Below are 13,901 nucleotides of genomic sequence, written 5' to 3'. Positions count from 1 at the left end.
TGCTTGATGGGATTGCATAGGATCGATTCAATCTTGACCTCAAGTCGATCCTATGCGGATCGTGATCCTGCATAGGAACACGATCCTACTAACTAGGCTCCAGTATCTTGACAAACTGTCACTGGATGTTTCAACTTGCAAAGCACGAAAACAGATAGATCTTGGCAATATTCTGATGAAAAGACAGTAGAAAAACAGGGAATAAGGATATCTGCTTATGTTTCTAGTAAGTATCGTCGCTACAATGTACGCTGAGCTGAGCTGTTTTCATCGACACAGAAGCAACTTGGAGGATAGTGCTTAAGAGGATGAAACAATTAGCAAAGGGATGGGCATCTTCATAACCTTCAGCAACTTTAAGAGAGTGCGGCAACGACTGGTGGAGAAATAACAGGTTTAACTAGGACGGCTACATTTCTAGTTACTGGTTGGAAAGCTGCGGCAGTCTCCAAGTACTCCCAGGCCATCCTTCGGTTCTGCTCCGTTAATTCTTGCTTCGTTTCCTCCTCCTCGAAGTTCCTTTTGCAGGCCAGAAATAGCTCTTCATCCATCTCACATAATACCTTGTTAACGTTTTGTGTCAAGTTCAAAACACCTTGATTCCAATGAGTGAGAATGTTCCTCTCTAAAGCTGGCAAGATTAGCGGCATTACTACTTGTCGATTGTGCGACACCAGATTAATCACTCGGTCATTGTTGCACATGAGTAAGGCCCTCTCTGCAACCTGTAAGCCAATTAAACAAGCCAATTAAACCATTTTTGTAAAAAGAAAGGCACAAAATCTAGTATCCAGTGATTATCATCCACAAATGTGCTTATCATTCTAAGAACCAATGTACCGAATAAAGGGGATAGAAACAACTGCTTAAAACCAAACATACTTCAAAAAGGTAATAACCACAACTCTAGTTTTTAGTTCACTAATTATCTCTTCCTGGCGACTATTAAAATTTACAATCAAACTAGTGATGAATTTTAGAATCCTCCACTTGTAGACTAGTTAGATACAAAAGGAGAATCAGACTTACAGAATGTGGTCTAGACGCTAGGGATCACTGTTCTTCATGACAACTCCCAGTACCAGGTTGTTGTTTCGTAGGCCATACAAATGCTAAGAACCCTAAACCAGGTTATTGGTCATTATTGACATGTAATTCTTTATTGATGCATTTGAAAGATTCATTAAATCCTCATTTGTCAGGTGTTGGATGAACAAGGTTGTATTCACATTTGAATCTCGAGGACATAGCTATACTATGGAGTGGCTGAAGTAAAGAACTTCACAAAGTAGTAGCAATCCAATTGTCTATTTGATACTAAATGATTGGTTAAAAAATTAACTCCAAACATAAATCAATTTTACAAAACTATAATAACATAGTGCATTTAGTTAATTACAGGAGCATGAGATATCATGCATAACTGAGAACAACCAAAAGTTCACCATAGAGTTGACGTGAATAACTGATGCATGCGCATTCACCCTGTGTTTTTACAATACACAATACAAATTGTTCAAAGCAATTTCACATTCAAGTTTTTCATGCTCAAGTAGTTCAACTTCATTTGAGCTAGAATCATGAGGAATATATGAAATGTGGAAGGTAAGTCAAAAAGTTTTGATGTTTGAAGGTGTTAAATAGCTTGATCAGTAAGGATGTTGGTGGTCTTGCAGATGGTGATGGAATCAAATCCTATATTTGTCACAAAGGTTTTGAATGCTAACCAATAACATATAATAATGTCATCTCTAAATTGTTAAGATCATAATTCAGAGATAAATAAATGGAACATGAAACAATACCTTTAGGACTGTCTTTTTAAACAAGAAAACAGAAATTTAAGGATATTAACATACTCACAGACAACGTTAATATTATTTCCAAAAGCACCTATCAGCAGGCCATAAAGATCTATCTTACACTCATAACATCAAGATGCAGAATATATCTCAATTGCAGTGTCAAAGGAAGTTCGCAAAAACGGGATAATTTGAGCATAAATAGTAAAAGGGTTCGCATCACCTGGAAATGAGAACTATTAATGCAGCATCCAACCCTACGGAACAACGGAAGCACACACTTTTGGATATCCACATCATTTGTAGTCTCCAAAATTTCTTCCAACTCACTTAAAAACATAACTTCCTTCTGACTGTTAATCACAGGCCAATATCTCAATAACCCATTTAGAACTGATGTTACCAGCTTAGGCTCTTTCTCGACGAATTGTATCACACAATAAGTCAGTTGTTGATGATAGATACCTAGTGTTTTTGGCTTGTGCAGTGGAATTAGGACCTTACACAAGAACAGTTTATGCTCCTCTTTTAGAGGTAATGCAAACCCACTGATGATACTACCAAAAACTTCTAACAATTCAGCAATACCGTTATGTCGGTTTGTCTCAAACATAAACTGGTAAAATACATTGCTTATCATTTTCCGGATGAAAGGCCGATGTGCCATGAATTTTCCATAGACCCTGTGCAAGATTGCTTTCAAGCAATCCCTCTCCCTAGGATCCTCGGAATCAAAGAGGTGTAGCAGTCTCACAATGAATGTATGATCCACATACTTCTTCGCAATTTTGGCATCAAGTGAGGATGACTCTATGAACTTAAGGAGCAAATCATAGACAAGTTGCAGATGGGACCAAGCTGGTTCAAACACGGGTTCTTCTTCTTCAGTCTCCACGCCGCCAGTACTGGATCGAGTATTAGGTGGGAAGACCCTAAACAAGTTGCTGGCGAACATCTTACAGATAGCAGCAATGGTGGGTTCCGTGAAGCGAGAACCCCCAGTATCAACATAATCGATGATATCTAATAATGCCTGCCGTTTCATATCCTTCTCAGCAGAGTTCTTGTTGGGATCCGAGAAATCGAAGATAACGTAACAGAGATTCAATTTATTGATCAAAAGGTTCTGCTTTTCCGTGTTGGGGACATCCTTGAATAGAAGTAGAGGTTCGATGCTTGTGACTACACTTGACGGGAAGATGGAAGAAGCAGTCCGCTTGACAGTGGTTGATCGGGAGGGAACTAAACTGCCACTGCTGGTCCGATGGATTGGCTTCCCGTTCGAAGAGGTCGTCACATTGCTGCCGGAAGCATCAGATTTGGAAGACTTTCGAGGTAATTTGCAGAGGAATTGCTTCCACATGGCGCCCAAGTTGGGGATGGAATCAGATCGAGCCCATGCTGCGAAATTTCACGGCAAGAACAAAATGGACAAAAAAGTAGAAATCAAGCGAACTCGAGGCATTCAAATAAGATCAATCAAAGAGCAACCACAAACATGCCCCGCCACCTGATGTCAATGCCCAGAGATCTGAAGCGAGCCCAATCAAGATGTCAACCTGGAAAGCGACTGCAAGAAGGAAATCATCAAGTGGAAAACAAAAACAAAATCAAAAAAAAAACTCCAAGCTGTTGGAACATAATGAACGGATGAGGGGTTCTCCAGATCCGAGATCACGGATCTGGCGAGAAGAACCTCGAACGGGAGTTCCAGATGGCACGCCATAGATCAGAGCTTCCCTCGTTCTTCCCCGCGCTCATTCCGAGATCGGACTGGATCAGTGGCTCCGAGCAGAGAGCGAGGAGGAAGCGGAAGTGACAGGGGTGAATGAGTTGAAAGGGGAGAAAGAAATACGCCGCTTGGAAAATGGGCAACCAACGAACGGTGACGATTCCAACTCAGGGCACGGAAGAAAAATCTCGACCGTCAGACTCCTTTTCCAATTAAAATAATAAATAGCAAAATGCCAGAGGTGACAGTGACGTGATTAGACGGTGGGCGGGTAGCTAGCGCATCAGGTGACCACCAGATCCACGTCAGCACGCCAGAAAGTTTGGGTCAGTAATTTTTCAGATTATTTTTAAAAAACAACAACAATTTATTATTATTATTATTATTAAATATATCAAACTACTGGGTCACTTATGGTTTGACCCACCAGGGGATAAGTTAAGTTATGCTTTCAGTTAAATTGTTACGCAATCGTGAAATTATTATCATCTTGACTAATCTTTTGGAAAATATAAAATAAATTGTAAATAATATACCAAAACATCGAGGGGTGAAAAAACATATTAAATTTTCCATAAAAAATTTAGCTGCTCCTTCTTATAAACATCAGGCCCCTGGACTACGGCCCGGGTACGCCCTTTTAACACATCGTCGGCCAACAGTTTCCTTTCCCATGGAAAAACTGACAAAGGAGGAATAGAAGAAATCAAAATGAGAGAAAGGATCAGAACACAGATCCCGAAATGCTTCATCTCCATCTCCAATGGCTATATATGATACAGAGACAAACTCAGATTGAAGTGAACAGGCAATAATTATACATGGAGACGCACGCACTGAACGCACTCCTAGATTTGGACGTCTCTGTCCACAGATCTCCACAGCTCAGGATGGCTGAGGAGTCAACCACAGCTCTGCAAACTTGACTTTCGATACGCTCTCCAAGACTTCGAATGGAGTGATGTCGCCAACCACCACCACCTTCTTGCTGCCCAAGTCCACTTCGTATGAGGACACTCCTGCAGACACGGAGTGATTAACTGTAAAAGTTCATTTAGAGTCGAGAAGAATTTTTTACCTTCCATCTTTGAGATGTGCTTCTGAACTTTTCTTGCACAGCCATTGCAGTGCATGGACACCCTCATCACCACTGTCTGCAGGATAGCATCAGGAGGCAGGATGACTTTTAGTTCTTATGCTACAGATTATTTGCCATAGTTTAGGGAATAAAAAATTAAGGAAGTTTCAAAGGATTACCTTGGGTTCCAAATGGAAAGCCAGTGTCTTGGCACCATCAGAAGTATCCTTAATCTTCAGCACCTGGCTCTCGATTAAAGCCCTCCTCTCAGGCTCATCTTCGTCACAAGTGTTCATGCAAATGCAGGAGTTTGTTGAGATTGCGAGAGAAAAACAGCGGAACGCCCTTCCCAGACCGGATCTCCCCATCAGCTACTCTTGTTGCTACTGAGTTAGAAGAAGAAGTATTCAGCCCTCCACTTATAAGCAAGGTAGCTAGCTAATGTCTATTATATCAATTTGATATCAAGTATTTGTTACTTTTACTCAAAGCTTTTAATGCGCATAATACTTCCTTGATGGAAGAGTATCAACATTAATAAATGGTTTCTGATCACGAAACACTGCTTCTGGTTGGTCAATTTGGGTTGACTAACTAAATATAGCAGGGCCTGCAATAGTCAAAGCCTAGGTAGGAAGAAGTCAAATCGAGCTGTAGCACCTCCATGTGATCGGGTCCTTAAAACAAAGCTAATAACATGTTGATATCATGATAAGAGAATAACAGCGGATGAGAACAGTTGAAAGCAACTCCTTTAATGTCTATAATGTTGGTACAACTCATATGTTCTAATGGTGACTCGAAAAAAGTAGACCAAACTCTTGCGCATGAATTAATGTAGCGAATCTAATTACCGGAGAGCATGTGGATGTTGGCCGAAGGGAACAAATATGTACAAGGAGAGTTTGATAATAGGTGGAGAGTGTAAGCCAGATCAATTACACAATGCAACAGGGAGTGCATGTGAACATTGTATATCAATGACATGACATCTAGGAAAAATAATTGCAAGTAAAGATAGGAACCCAGTTGCTTATGATTAACATTAAAAAACTCTATCTTTGGTTGGTTATGCCGTCCAATCCAACTGGACAAAAAAGTGCCCAGTTTGCTTACGTGATCATGCATTAGGATGAAGGATAATTGATGGGGGAGATATCTTCAGTTGCGATGCCTAAGCTTTGAGGAAGAATGACCTTGTTCATCCTCAGTTTTAGCCACTTGCATCACAAAGATTCTTACCTGCAACATAACAAAGAATAGGAATTGAGTTGATTAGCTTGCACTACCAGTATATATAGCAGTTAATTTCTATGATGAATCTTTAGCTTAATATCCAACTGCGGGATTCCTCTGGATGTAGTCATAAGCAAAGAATTGAACGAGAATGTGTTTCCACTAGAGCACTGTGGCCAGCAGATAGAGCTGAATCAGAATAGATGCGAACGAAATGTATTTGCTAGGATTTGTATGTCTATTCTTCTGTTTTATTTTTCTAAAACATGTACTAAAGGGCTAAACACAAGTCACCAATTTTGAGTACAAGAGAAAGAGAGACATCAACCACATTAAGTAAATGAATAAAAAAAGTTATGGGTGCCTACTCAAACACAACATTTTCCTAACCAACCTGACTCGTGAGAAAATGGAGTCTTTTGAGACACAAAAATAAACAATGATGAACTTCTACAATTTACAATAGCATCTGAGTAGATCTTGATTTGTAGTCTCACCACGGTCATAAAATATTAAAGAAGGGGCATTTAAACATCTGATAGTTGAGACAAGACTTGGTGATAACAATGGCAATGGCATTTGAAGTCTTCAAGATGTTACGAAGCAGCTTTAAGAGGCGTGATGGTAAGTTTGTCTCTTGCATATAAATGAATAAGTCGTTCCCTGTAGTAAAATGAAGTCATCTGCACTATTTTGTTGACTTCTGACTTTCTGAGACATTGACAAGGGGAAAAAGATGATGTTTTCAATGAATACTAACAAAGACTTTGATGTAGAAATGTAAGGTCGCCTCGTACTGCTCTGTTAACTTCGAGGTATTGACAAGATGAAAAAGATGTAGAAGTACTAACAAAGACTTTAATGGAAAATGGAAAAGGAAAACCTAGTCATTTCAGCATTGGCTTAATGCACATGATTGTTGCTTTTAAATCGATTGTTTTTGGACCTTTCTAATCATGTCTAGGAGACAATAAATATTTGCATCAGCCGAATTGTTAAATGTATATGTAGTTTTAAAATGGATCTTTTTAATCTCAGTCATCAAATATATATGTAGTTTTAAAATAGACCATGCGCTTGTGGTTCTTCATTCTTGGTACTAAATTAAATTATTTCCAAACGTAAATACAATTTACACTACAATTTCCAAGCACAAGATTCTGTTTGTAAATCTCTTCTTTTAAGTACATAGAATAGAGTCAACCCAAATAGCCAATGGATGTGAAGACATCTATCAGAATCTAGCTCTGTGGTTCATAGTTGCTAATTTGCTAATTGATGAAATTTTAATTAAAACAAACAATCAAAACTAGACTTTGGAATACAGAAAAAAATTAATTGTCCTTATAGAGTTGTATCAAATAGATGAGAACCAGTGAGTTTAGCAACACAATTAATGATACTGTACAAATGTTACTAGAAAGCTAAAGTAAGTAAACTACAAACACTAACCAAACCTGTATCATGCAAAATTTAAATTTACGGGACAAGTTGTTATGATTATCTATTACCTAAACAATGACCAGAAAGAAATTATTGAAGAGATCAGGAAAAGAAGATTAAGTGGCAATAGATTACCCACTCAAGCTCTTCATCATTATCACCACTGAAATCTGGATTTTATTGCACCTCAAATCCCTTTGGAATTCCCTCTTCATCCTTTCTATCTCTGGCATCTGCTGCCTCTTCCATCTTCTCACAGATCTCCCCGAACTTCCTAATCGACTCGGCCAGCATCCTAAAGGAAGGATCTGAGCTTCCCAAGACACTCTCCCCGTCTTGTGGGAGTCCATGAGACTCATCCTCCCTCACACTGTCTCTCGACGACACCATAGGGAAGATTTCCTGCGGCACTGACGGTGGCTGCTGTCTTGCAGACGGCGGCAACGATGATGGAGACGACATCAACTCTTCCGTGGTCTTTCGAAATCGCCGTCTCTTTTCCGCCACTGAGAGTCCGACAACTCTGCAAAATTGTCTTTAATAATATTAAACTTAAATTATTTTTTATTTTTAAAAAATTGCAATTCGATTTTTATTTTTTTTATTTTCATTGTTAATTAGTAGAATTAGTGAAGGTTAAAGTATTTTTTTTGTATTTATAAAACGGTATATTCGAAAAAAATCTCCAATCATAATTTTAACTTTACATACAATCCTTAGAGCATCCACATCAATTATCCTAAATTTAACTTTTACCTTAAATTTTACATTTTGCATTAAAAAAAATCCGCATCAGCTACCCTACCCATTCCCTAAATATACATTTCATGAATAGTAGTTCTTTAAATTTAGGGAATGGATTCCATTCCCTAAATCTCTCCTCCATCTAATAATAAATAATATGGAGGAAAGAGAAAAAATAATAAAAAAATAAATATATGGTAAATTATAGGGAAGCTGATGTATTATGTAGTAAAAAATGAATATCTAAATTTAATAAAGTAGTTCTTTTACCTTAAATTTTAGATTTTGTATGAGGATACTGATGTAGATGCTCTTATATCTAATAAACTTTATTTCCAAAAAGTCAAAAAATAGATATAATTCATGTTAAATTCAGTATTTTAAATTATAATTGAATATATTTTCTATCAAATTGAGCACGATTTTCTAATTGTCTCTCAAATCTTTTAGGTATAAAAAGTTTAAAAATTAATATAATTCCTCTTAAATTTAAAATTTTAAATTAGAATTGAGTATATTTTCTATCAAAAATCTAAAAATGGATATAATTTTTATTAAATTCAGTATTTTAAATTAGAATATAGTATATTTTTCTATTAAATTGAGCATGATTTTTTATAATTCCTCCAAAATTCTTTATCATTTAAAAAAAATCTAATATATTTTTCATCGAACATCATTTAAAGAAAATTTAGTATATTTTTCATCAAATTAAAGTGAAAAAAGAATCGTGCTCAATTTAATAGAAAATATACTAGATTTTAATTTAATGTGTTGAAATTTTAAAAAAATTATATTTATTTTTAAATTTTTTATATATAAAAATATCAAAAATAATCCATCGTATTTAATTAGGGAATAGAAACGAACAATTTTATCAATCTGATGAAAAAATTTATTTCTGATTAATGCAGCTAAACTTTATAAAATTCATAATTGGCTTAATTTAAACGATTGACTACTTTTCTAAATTAAACTAAATAAAAAAATAAAATAAAATAAACTAATTTGATTTATCTCTGGCGTGGCGCATGATAATTCACGGGACAAAAAAAAACAAGCTACTAGGTTCCCAATCCCACATCTGATTCGTCTTCCATCTCCGGCGAGCGGTGCTTCAAGCTCCCGCTGGAGCTCGAGCGGTTCCCATCTCTTCAGTTCCTACAATTGCTTCTCCGGTGAGTCATTTTTCTGGTCTCTTCCTTCTCGAAATTCCACTTTGTAGGGTTTTTTTCTGCCCATTTTTCTCCAAGCGCGATAGTAATGGAGAATATCTCGGCCTCGATCCCACCCACGATACGGTCCAGATACAGTTCGTGGACATCGAGATATATCCGGAGGTTGGACGATACGATCGCCGACACCGTTACAATTCGCAGCTGGAATAAATTGCCTGCGCATTTTTCTCCTTCTATCACTCCGCTCGCGCAAGCCGAGCGACAGCAACGGAGGATATCTCGGCCCGTATCCCACCCGCGATACTGTCCAGATACGGTACGTGTATATCGAGATATTTCCAAGGGCTGGACAATACGATCGACGACACCGTTACAATTCGCGACTGATAAATTGTTAACTCGGTCAGAAGAACCCTAGAAACCTCCACGACGAACCGCGTCTGCGTTGTTCTTCGTTTTCGTTTTTTTTTATTCTTTCCGAGGATCTCCGTCACTGACACTGTTTTCTTCAATCCGTTGTTGATTTCTCGCGTCAACATTGGATCATAGTCATCCTTTGGTGCGCATCTTTCGATTTTGAAGGATTCTTCCGCCTCTGTTCCTTTCGAGTATAGAGTTCTTCCTTTTTTTTTACGCTACAGGGGTAGGCTATCACCTTCCTTCTGTTAGAAGATCTATTTTGGCCCTTTGTGATTCCAGTGAACAAGTTTGATTCCGCCTCCTTTCTTTTGTCTTTTCTTCGTTTTAAGCCGGTAATCGGTGTGCGAGATACCTTTTTTGGGTTTGGATTTTGCTGTTGCTCTGAAGTTGAGGCCATGGAGGTAGGGCGAGAGGAGGATAAGAGCATGATGCCTCTGTTCCCGAGGCTTCATTTGAATAATGCCGATAAACGTGGTCCGAGGGCACCTCCCAGGAACAAGATGGTGCTCTATGAGCGGCACAATGTTGCTTCCCGAAGGTTGGGTCAGCCGTCTTCTGCTATGTCACTGCCTCATCACAATGCTCCGTTGCCAATCCCTTCTAATTCTTCTAGGCAGGTTTGTTCACTATGCTTCTGAGTTTAACTTTTTGTATTTTTTTTTTAAAGAGGAATGATTTATGACTAATGAGCTTTGACAAAGGATCTCGAACTTTGAATGCTTAATTAGCATATGATACTGACTAGTTCTTTACATGTATGCCATAGACATTGTAAGCAAAAACTTCCGTCTTTATTTTTCAACAATTAGATGATGGATTTCATGGACAATAAGTCAAGATATTTTTGAAGTTGAATGTAGAAAGAAGAAGTTGTGATCTTATTTTTTTATTAATCAAATTCTATTATTTTACTATTTATTATTTATACTGTGTTATTATCTTGATTATCATCAAACATTGTTTGCAAGCTCATGTATAAAATTATTTTATTTTGTTGATTCCATTTTCACCATGCAAGCTCATATATAAAGTTTGCAATCTCATACTTAGATTTTGACCATCTGATTTTCAAGTAATACAGGTTTTTTCAAGCATGGTTAGAATGTTCAGTAGCTATCTACATGTGGATCCAAAAGTTGATGTATTGAGTGTTCAAGTAATATAAACATGCCTTGGAATTCATCTTTGCTCTCACCGAGAGATCTAGTTTCTAAAGGTTTGATGAATTCATGCAAAAATGAATGATAAGCAATGCACTAAAATCATTTGGTTTTATCATTTTATGGATGTAGTTTGATTAACTTTCAATTCAACCATAAGATTCTCCAGCCAAATTTCTTCATAAGTAGCCACTGTATCGCGCACACATGATCATTTTACATCAGCTTGCTCTACATTAGATGGCACTAAAATTGTTATTTTCAATAATCAGGATTACATGAGAGAGTTTTTCTCTCTCTTTTTCGCATGCCTCTTTCAACATCTTTTCTTCCATCAGAGATAGTTGAATGGATGGCACTAAAATTGTTATTTTCAATAGGCAGGATTACACGAGAGAGATTTTCTCTCTCTTTTTCGCATGCCTCTTTCAACACCTGTTCTTCCATCAGAGATAGTTGACTCTCGGTTATCTAGCATGATAAATCACCACTCAAGGAAAGGAGATAGACCATTAAAGGGTTTGAATTATGGGAATTCAAGTATAATGGACTTGCTACAACAACAAAGTTTCAACTGTTCTTATGAAAAAAAGCTGAATCAAGCAAGCTATTTTAGAGCTCCTACATTTATTCGAAATGGGAATCATTCACAGTGGAGACTCGAACCAATTACTTTATACAACAGCAATTCAGATGAGAGTGTAAAGGAAAATGAATCCTTGGGAATTGGAGATTTAGATAGAAATAATGAGACTTCTCAGGTCTCAGCAGAAGATCCCAAATATGGTCTGGAGATAGGTCCAGATAAGCTTCCTTGTCTAATTGGCGAGCAGCAATTCTGGAAAATCCAAAGAGTTATTATCAAGTAAGAAACATTTTCCTTTTCTTTTTCTGTTTTGTGTTCCACTGACTTATATTGTAACCTTCCTTCTGATTGTGCCTTTTCTCAGTCAACAGAGGGTTTTTGCATTTCAAGTGGCTGAACTGCATAGACTGACAAAGGTACAGAAGTGGTTTGCTGGATCAGCTCATCTGCTTCTTGAAGAAAATCCATGTTTGAGCAAATCTTCAGTAAAAGCACCCTTGAAGATTCCATTGCTTGACATTGCTCAACAGAATGCAATGAAACAGAAAGATGATCGACGAAAACCATACAGCAAGACTGAGAGTCATCAAAATCCTTGGTATTTCCATCCTCAGCCGAATCGGTGGCTAGTTCCTGTTGTGTCGCCTTCCGAGGGGCTTGTTTACAAGCCTTGCACTGCATACTGCGCACCACCAGGTGGCATCTTTCCTTCAGTTTATGGATGTTGTACTAATGTAGGTGTTCCTCCAGTAGCAAGAGGTTTTGTAAACACCACATTTAGTGTTCCAGCAGTTGCAAGCATCAAAAGCTACACTCAGAGCTCATGCAACACGTCCCTTTCAAGAAGTGGCGTGATCACAAGTTGTTCCAAGGAGTTGCAAGCATCTAAAGTCACCGAGCTACAAGGTAGTTCAGCAAGCAATCCACATAAAGAAACGCTAATTGAAGCGCAACAAACAATGACCTTATTTCCAGTGGCTGCATTTGAAGGACCTCTTTCTTGTTCATCAGAATCAAGTGGTCATGAGTGTCCAACTCGCCCCATAAAGCCTGTGCCTTACAAAGCCAGCTCTGTTTTGGACGCGGCTGCTAGCATTTTCCAAGCTACACAAGCCAAAAGGCAAAAACACAACTTGTGAGAGATTTACTTTTGATTATTGATCCAGAGAAAAATTTGTGGTGTTAGCAACATGTACATGTGCGATAAAAATACTTGCATTCTCAACATTTTAGGTTGAGGCAGTGCAATATTCCATTATGTTTTTTGCAATCTCAGCGAAGAGAAAATGGAATTCCTTATTTTTCGGGGTACAGATCGGTTGCCCCAAGTTATTTTGTTCAATATTTTTTTTAACTCATCCCATTCCATCCATTGGCTTCCTTAGTTATCATAATTTATCTCTTTCGTGTTGATAGTATTTCATCATTTGCCACTGCCATTGAAAGATTGCTTTATGTTTGCATCTTTGGATTCGGATAACTGTTTGGTACTTATTTAAGTTAGTTTGTGTTTCATCTTTTGCCATAGAAAAATTATTTTATATAATATATCAATTATCTTAAAATTTTTATTACTTAATTTATTTCCTTTATTCCCTTTCCAATTTTTAAATTGAATGATATTTTAATATTTAGTAAACAGATTTCTCTAAATTTAGAAAAAAAAACTATTTATGGATTTTGATCTTATAAGCCTTCCCATCTCCGGTTCGGATCCTCCGATCGGCAGTGGGACACGGGGACAGAGAGAAATGGGGACAGAGGATCCGAACTATCCCATCTCTACCTAGTTAAGCTTAGACATAAATTGTCTAAACTCATAATTAATTTAATAAAAATTATGTAATTTCTTGCACTTTTATTTCAATTATAAAAAATAATAATATATATTTTTGAGATATTTAAGTAAATATTATAACTAAAAGGAATAAAATAGAGCTCCGACGTCGTCGTTGTGATGATACCAGAAAATGATCGTTTATGAGAATTTGAAATTAAACCCGAGACGACGCTCGAAATTTATTTCTCCTTCAGAAAATTATAGTTCATATCCGAAAAAGATCACAAAAGAGGAAATAAATACCTTGGTATTGCTCAAGTGTATTTAAACCTCTACACTCAAGGTCCTTTAATAGACTCGGCAAAGTTGTGATGATAAGAAGCGGGTACCCTTATTTGGCCCCATCGTCCTTCCTATTCAACACTTTTGTCGGCCATTATGGACTTTACAACGCATACTGACTCATCTTTATGTCACTTTGCTGAGTCATAAAGCATTCTTTACAGCTATTTGAAAGAACGGCTCCCCGGAGCTCAATCCCTTCTTTTTACACGTGTTTGGATTTCAGGCTTACCACTTGCTTCCGAGTAATGGTAGAGTTTCCTGTATGACACGATAGATGTCTCGTAAGGCATTGGATGACCTCCAGAGATCTTTTCTCGTTTCTTGAATTATTGGGAGTTTCTCGGTCCAATAATTGTCTCTTGTTCCTCCCAGATGTCTTCTTGGTTAAAATCATACT

At 37.4% G+C, this 13,901-nt stretch overlaps 3 protein-coding genes across 10 annotated transcripts; 1 reads left to right on the top strand and 2 right to left on the bottom strand.

The window, feature by feature from the left end:
• Positions 1-159: 159 nt before the first annotated feature.
• Positions 160-3,653, bottom strand: LOC122040571 (serine/threonine protein phosphatase 2A 57 kDa regulatory subunit B' kappa isoform-like). 3 transcript variants are annotated; one of them, XM_042599934.1, is made up of 4 exons: positions 3,499-3,653; positions 3,294-3,372; positions 2,026-3,203; positions 160-725 (listed from the first exon to the last, which is right to left on the bottom strand). In XM_042599934.1, exons 3-4 carry the CDS (start codon positions 3,163-3,165, stop codon positions 357-359), a joined length of 1,509 nt encoding a protein of 502 aa, XP_042455868.1. In that variant the 5' UTR covers positions 3,166-3,203; positions 3,294-3,372; positions 3,499-3,653; the 3' UTR covers positions 160-356. The 3 variants fall into 3 exon arrangements, with proteins under 3 accessions (XP_042455868.1, XP_042455867.1, XP_042455866.1); XM_042599933.1 differs by having other exon boundaries at positions 3,313-3,372; XM_042599932.1 differs by having other exon boundaries at positions 3,313-3,361; positions 3,499-3,624.
• A 593-nt stretch (positions 3,654-4,246) lies between these two features.
• On the bottom strand, positions 4,247-7,808 carry LOC122044363 (protein SODIUM POTASSIUM ROOT DEFECTIVE 2-like). 2 transcript variants are annotated; one of them, XM_042604863.1, is made up of 5 exons: positions 7,427-7,808; positions 5,729-5,854; positions 4,792-4,995; positions 4,613-4,688; positions 4,247-4,553 (listed from the first exon to the last, which is right to left on the bottom strand). In XM_042604863.1, the coding sequence occupies exons 3-5, from the start codon at positions 4,978-4,980 to the stop codon at positions 4,420-4,422; spliced, it is 399 nt and encodes a 132-aa protein (XP_042460797.1). In that variant the 5' UTR covers positions 4,981-4,995; positions 5,729-5,854; positions 7,427-7,808; the 3' UTR covers positions 4,247-4,419. The 2 variants fall into 2 exon arrangements, with proteins under 2 accessions (XP_042460797.1, XP_042460796.1); XM_042604862.1 differs by having other exon boundaries at positions 4,792-4,998; positions 7,427-7,802.
• A 1,254-nt stretch (positions 7,809-9,062) lies between these two features.
• On the top strand, positions 9,063-12,721 carry LOC122040569 (protein HEADING DATE 3B-like). Of its 5 annotated transcripts, none has more exons than XM_042599928.1 (4): positions 9,063-9,213; positions 9,963-10,250; positions 11,174-11,658; positions 11,744-12,721. In XM_042599928.1, the coding sequence occupies exons 2-4, from the start codon at positions 10,029-10,031 to the stop codon at positions 12,516-12,518; spliced, it is 1,482 nt and encodes a 493-aa protein (XP_042455862.1). In that variant the 5' UTR covers positions 9,063-9,213; positions 9,963-10,028; the 3' UTR covers positions 12,519-12,721. The 5 variants fall into 5 exon arrangements, with proteins under 5 accessions (XP_042455862.1, XP_042455861.1, XP_042455863.1 ...); XM_042599927.1 differs by having other exon boundaries at positions 9,343-10,250; XM_042599929.1 differs by lacking the exon at positions 9,963-10,250.
• Positions 12,722-13,901: the final 1,180 nt, after the last annotated feature.

Source organism: Zingiber officinale, chromosome 2A, assembly GCF_018446385.1.
Source record: "Zingiber officinale cultivar Zhangliang chromosome 2A, Zo_v1.1, whole genome shotgun sequence".
NCBI classification, from domain to species: Eukaryota; Viridiplantae; Streptophyta; class Magnoliopsida; order Zingiberales; family Zingiberaceae; genus Zingiber; species Zingiber officinale.
This window is presented reverse-complemented; position numbering and strand designations above follow the sequence as displayed.